A 6,508-nucleotide genomic window follows, 5' to 3' on the forward strand; every position below is an offset into this window, starting at 1 on the left:
TATATATATATATATATATATCATCATTATTTAACATCTGCTTTCCATACTGGCATAGGTTAAATGGTTTGACTAAAACTGCTAAGCTGGAGAGCTGCACCAGGTTCCAGTCTGATTTTGGTTTGGTCTTTATGGCTGGATGCCCTTTCTAATGCCAGCCACTCCAAGAGTGTATTGGGTGCATTACATATGCCACTGTAAAGTGGTTGGCGTTAGGAAGGGCATCGTGCTGTAGCAACCATGCATAAAAGACAAATGGAGCCTGGTGCAACCCTCCAGCTTGTAAGCTCCTGTTAAACCATCCCACTCATGCCTACATGGAAAACGGATGTTAAATGATGAGGAAGTTGGTGGTGGTGTGTGTGTTTGTACCTCCATGTCCTGACATCATGTGGTAATTGTAAACGAGTGTCACCATCATACTAGCAGTGCCGTTCATTTCCTCTTGTCTCTAGAAATTCTGTTTGACTCGTGGAAAAGCGGACATTAAATGATAATGGTAATGGCAGCGGTGGTGGTGGTATTTATATATGTATGTATTTATACTCACATACACATGTGCACACACACACACACACACAAAACAGGTTTCCACACAGTTTCTGTTCCTCAAAAGACACCAATGTTGTCTGTCACCCAATAGGATTGATCCCAGGACCACAAGTTTCTTAACCACACAGCCACCATACCTGATGGGTATAATAACCCCCAGAAATCTTATATTAGCAGAATTATATATTATATTGTTCTTTGCCACAGAAAAAGCATTGGTGCTGGTGCTATGTAAAAAGCACCCAGTGGTTTTAGGGAGGGCATTAAGCCTTAGAAATCATACCAGAATAGACAATGGAGTCTGGTGCAGCCCCTGGCTCTGACAATTCCTGTCAAGCCAGCTAACCCATGCCAGCTTGGAAAATGGATGTTAAATGATGTTGATGTTGATGATGATGATGATGATGATGAAGATTTTTATATTTTGGTTTACTTTCTTTTTCCCACCTCATCTCCAGCCATTTTCCATAGGTGTTTGCCAAAAATATGGAATAAAACAAATTCTCCTGCAGACGACTGAAATTCTGAGAATTCACATCCTACCACATCTTCATTTACTTACTTCAACCGACTGCCGCTACCACAACCCTGTCTTGCTGTTACATTTGGCATCAGTTGTGTTCAGCTGTGAAGAATCCCAGATTAAATCGTGTCTTGAGGACATACAGCTCCATGTTGTCCTTCTCCAGTTCTGTTACACATTGAATGACTGCACTGAATTCTGGGAAGATGTCAACCAAGCAAAACAATTGGTCAACATGAAAGCACTGCTGATTAGTTTAATAGATCAGGTGGTTGAGATCTTGATTAACAATTACACTCTTGTTGAAGGTGAGTCAGAATTTACATATTCATTTATCTTTCTTTACCATTTTTTTTTTCAGTCATTTCATTTGGGTACAAGGAGTAGCACTCTTTAGTACTTCTGACAATGGGAAGGATGGGTGGAGGAAATCCTAAGATACATGAGTTATGGATTATCCTCAGATCAGAGGCCTGCTCATAATATGTGCCACAGAAGAGCTTACTTTGTTCATGTTGCACAAGGTTAGCTAAACGATGATGATGATGATGATATGTAAAAGCACCCACTACACTCTGATTGGTTGGCGTTAGGAAGGGCATCCAGCTGTAGAAACTCTGCCAAATTAGATTGGAGCCTGGTGTTGCCATCCAGTTTCACCAGTCCTCAGTCAAATCGTCCAACCCATGCTAGTATGGAAAGTGGACGTTAAACAATGATGATGATGATGATGATATATATATATATATATATATATATCATCATCGTTTAACGTCCGCTTTCCATACTAGCATGAGTTGGACGACTTGACTGAGGACTGGCGAACCAGATGGCTGCACCATGCTCCAATCTGATCTGGCAAAGCTTCTACAGCTGGATGCCCTTCCTAATGCCAACCATTCCGAGAGTGTAGTGGGTGCATATTATGGTTGAAATTCACTGCAGTTGTTGATCAACCTGGGCCTAGCTGTAGTAGAAGACACGTGCCCAAGGTGTCACACAGTTGGACTGAACTCAAGACGACATGGTTGGGAAGCAAGCTTTTTAACCATATGTAGAGAATTATGTCAATTTTTTTTTACCAATTACTAAATGTTTGATTTTACCAAAGTATAAAGATTACACATCATAAAATCAGACAAGAAAAGATAATCGAAAATGTGTTTTCATAGTCTATGATTGTATTTTATTTCATGAAATATAGAGATGTTGATTTGTTTTCTCTTGTTTCTTTCCTGATCATTTTTACAGGAAATATTGTCTTGTGGTTGAAAGAAGAAATAAAATCTTTGGACTGGACAGTTAAATTCAGACTTAGGAAGCTGTTGTGTAAAAATGAGAATGATGTAAGTATAAGCTAATCAGGTAATCAGAGATTAAAAAAATGGTAGGAATGCCTTTAATCATAGGTTTGTTTACTCAAGGCTGAATTGAGATTAAAACAATATACACACATACATATACACGCACACATTATGTTTTATTAAATTTGGAAAATATAATTGGTTTGAAATATTTAATGTTTTTGTCTGCAAGATCAGTTTAATCCTGAATGTCATTATGTAGTTGGAGGTTGAGAATAGAATTTCATAAGATTCTGAGGTGTACAGCTGACAGCTTTTTTATTGTCAATGAGTGATTTTTTGCAAAGAACAGAATGTTCTATTTCATATTAAAGGACATGTTGATTGATTTAAAATACCACTTTAGAATTTAAAGATGAAAATTACCACGAATATGTATAACAAAATAACCATTCCATTCTACAGGTGAACCAGTCAATTTGCTGTCAATTCCTCAAGACACAGAATTTACAACATGACTGTGGTGTGTACTTAATTTATTCTCCTCCTCCTCCTCCTCCTCCTCCTTTGGTTAAAATCCAAACTAGCAACAAAATTCATATTATATGACATTGTTGTTAATTTTTTATATTTTGTCATTTAAATAATAATGGTTTGATAGAAGAGACCACTAGAATAAGTACTAGGCTGAAAAAATAAGTCCTGGGGTCGATTTGTTTGACTAAAATCTTTCAAGGCAGTGCTCCAACATGGCTGCAGTCAAATGAGTGAAACAAATAAAAGAATAACACAATAAAGTTTTCTTTGTAGATCTTTCTCAAACATTGAACCTTCTGAGATTTGTCAGTATTGATGAGGAATTCTCTCAAGAGATGATTCAACATTTCCCTGGCAATTTACGTCTAAGCAGAGACCATATTTGTCTAGCTTTGGCTCAGGTGAGTTTGATAACTATTATGTCATTGTCTTCAATTTTTTTAATGTCCACTTTTCCCCTGCTTCATCATCATCATCATCATTTAATGTCCACTTTCCATGCTGGCATGGGTTGGACGGTTTGACTGAGGACTGGCAAACCAGAAGGCTGCACCATGCTCCAATCTGATCTGGCAAAGTTTCTACAGCTGGATACCCTTCCTAATGCCAACCACTCTGTGAGTGTAGTGGGTGCTTTTTACGTGCCACCAGCTCAGGGGCCAGTCAGGCAGCACTGGCATTGACCATGCTTCAATGGTGCTTTTTACGTGCCACCAACACACGGGAGCCAGTCAGGCGGCACTGGCAACAACCACGCTTGAATGGTGCTTTGTACACGCCACCGGCACAGGACCAGTCAGCCGGCACTGGCATCAACCAAGATTTTCTGTTGCCAAGCTTCACTTGTTTCCAAACAAGGTAATATTTCCCCATGGGGCAAATGTGCTTTTACAGAATATATATATATATATATATGTGTGTGTGTGGCACTTTTTTAGCTACAGCCTCAGGCTGAGTGAATTTGATAAGCAGAAACTAAAAGTCCATCCTTTGTATATGTATGTGTGAAAATGCTCATGCCCCTTAACCAGGGGAAATCTATACTTCTATTTTTTTATTCATTCACTAATTACTTAGTATTGGGCTGGGCGACCATGCTGGAGCATCACCTGGTAGTTTCTACTGTCAATTTTATTTTTCAGCTAATTCCTAATTTGCTGAGTTCAGAATGTATTCTGGTTTGTCAGTTTTTGAGGCATCTTTTACACCAGAAACAACTTGTTGTGCCTTGCCAAGCAAATTTTCTCCCAGTTGTACCTTTCTTCGATATTACAGGTAAGTTTTCTTCATCTCTTTTATAACAGTGATGCTCATTTGCAGTCATCGCATGATGACCAGACAAGGAAACCACACACACACACACACACACACAATGTATATACAACAGGCTTTTTTAGATTCTGACTACCAGATCCACTAACAAGGCTTTGGTCAGCCTGGGGCTATAGTAGAAGACACTCACCCAAAGTGCCATGCAATGGGACTGAACCTAAGACCACATGATTGGGAAACAAGCTTCTTAACCACAGTCATGCCTGCTTTTCTGTATATTTCATCATCATCATCATCATTTAACGTCCGTTTTCCATGCTGGCATGGGTTGGATGGTTTGACTGGGGACTGGCAAGCCAGGAGGCTGGACCAGGCCCCAATCTGATCCTTGGCTTGATTTCTACAACTGGATGCTCTTCTTATCACCAATCACCTTACACAGTGTATTGAGTGCATTGTATCATGGCACTAGCATTAGAGAGGTAGCTATGTCTTCAACAGGACTAAAAAGTCCTCTCCAACCTAGGATATGACTTCACTTTATGGTACCAGAAACTCCTACTGCTCTACCAAGTACGTGAGGTCCGTTAACTAATTTGTTTCACGCAAATTACACTATCAACAAGAGTTTAACCAAATCAATTAGAAGGTCAATCTTTTTCTTTATACATTCAATTGTATAAATCAGTTGAATATTAAACATGAATTCTTTTTGTAGTATATTTTTCTTGTTTCCACCATTTTAGGTTTACAAGAATATTCTGGATTGTGTCAGATTCTTATTGATTCTGCAGTTCTTCAGGGTCCACTAGATGCCAATAGTAGCAGACATGTACTCAACAATATTCTAGCTGTGATTAGAGTAAGCAACACATTATTATTATTATGAGTTTTTTCTTCTTTCAATTTTGTTTCCATTTCTTGCAGAATATCTTCCTGACTCCTCATTATTATTATCATCATCATCATTAAGGTGGTGGGCTGGCAGAATCATTAGCATGCCAGGCAAAATGCTTAGTGACGGCTCATCCATCCTTATGTTCTGAGTTCAAATTCTGCCGAGGTTAATGAAATAGGTACCAGTTATGTACTGGGGTTGATATAATCAACTAACCGTCACCCCAAAATTTCAGGCTTGTGCCTTTAGTAGAAAAGATTATTATTATTATTATTTGTAGTAGTAGTAGTAGTAGTAAGGCAGCAAGCTGGTAGAATCATTAGGACGCTGGGCAAAATGCTTAGTGGCATTTTGTCCGTCTTTACATTGTGAGTTCAAATTCAGCTGAGGTTGATTTTTGCCTTTCGTCCTTTCAGAGTTGATAAAATGAGAACCAGTCAAGTACTGAGGTTGATGTAATTAATTTATCCCCCTCCCCCAACTTTGCTGACCTTGTTGCCAAAATTTGAAGCCATAATTATTATTATTATTATTAGTAGTAGTAATAGTAGTATAGGACAGCAAGCTGGCAGATTCGTTACTGCACTAGGCAACATAAACATTTTTTTTAGAAACCATTGACTGGTTAGTTGGCCAGCTAACCAATTGGTTGGCTTCCAGAACTTTTCTTTCTTTTTTCTCTTTTTTTATATTATTTTCTTTTTATTTTATATTCCAGAAACTAATTCTTTCAGAAAATGTTCTCAACCAAACTACAAATGTGTTGTTTGCCATTTTGGTGATTTCCCAGACATTTTCAAATTTAGTTTTGATCCTGAAGTTTCTGCCTTGGTTTAACAGTGAAACCGTATTGCTATATCTCGTTGAAACTACATCATTTTTAAACTCCTATGCATCTCTTTACTTTGATCAAATATTGAAACTGGAATCTGGTGGCATTCATTTCCAAACGAAAACAAACAATCTAGAAAATTCGAAAACTTCAGCCAACAAAGAAGATTTAGAAGAGACATCAATGGATTTAATATCAGTGAATGATTCTAAGATAAGTGCCTCTTTTGTGTGTCATCTTTTGGACTCAATATTTGATCTTCTCACCGTTCTAAAAGCTTCGCAAATAAAAGAATCTCTCTCTAGGAATATTAAAAACATCCAAGAAAAATATGAAGTATTTTGGTAAAAAAATTAAATAAAATATTTAATTAAAAAATAACTCTTTATAAATTATTTTTCCTTCTTTACTCTTCCATTTTTTTCCCCCATTGGCTTTTTATTTTGACAACAATTTATTTTAGTTTATTTATATTTAATATTGCTCACAGGAAGACTAAATACATAAGAATATCATTGTTATCCACCACTGGTCATAATGTGCTTCTTCATGTTGTAGCTTTCAAATGATGCCACCCCACTGGCTAAGTG

At 37.5% G+C, this 6,508-nt stretch overlaps 1 protein-coding gene across 2 annotated transcripts in view; it reads left to right on the forward strand.

The window, feature by feature from the left end:
• Positions 1-6,306, forward strand: part of LOC106875016 (uncharacterized) — a 15,429-nt gene extending 9,123 nt beyond the window's left edge. For both annotated transcript variants that reach the window (XM_014922969.2, XM_052969937.1), the window contains exons 9-15: positions 1,011-1,383; positions 2,327-2,421; positions 2,845-2,902; positions 3,190-3,317; positions 4,059-4,191; positions 4,935-5,050; positions 5,805-6,306. In XM_014922969.2, the coding sequence (XP_014778455.1) occupies positions 1,011-1,383; positions 2,327-2,421; positions 2,845-2,902; positions 3,190-3,317; positions 4,059-4,191; positions 4,935-5,050; positions 5,805-6,266 (1,365 nt within the window). In that variant the 3' untranslated portion in view covers positions 6,267-6,306. The remainder of the gene's footprint in view (positions 1-1,010; positions 1,384-2,326; positions 2,422-2,844; positions 2,903-3,189; positions 3,318-4,058; positions 4,192-4,934; positions 5,051-5,804) is intronic.
• The last annotated feature ends 202 nt before the right edge of the window (positions 6,307-6,508 follow it).

The sequence above is a fragment of the Octopus bimaculoides genome, chromosome 8, assembly GCF_001194135.2.
Source record: "Octopus bimaculoides isolate UCB-OBI-ISO-001 chromosome 8, ASM119413v2, whole genome shotgun sequence".
NCBI classification, from domain to species: domain Eukaryota; kingdom Metazoa; phylum Mollusca; class Cephalopoda; order Octopoda; family Octopodidae; genus Octopus; species Octopus bimaculoides.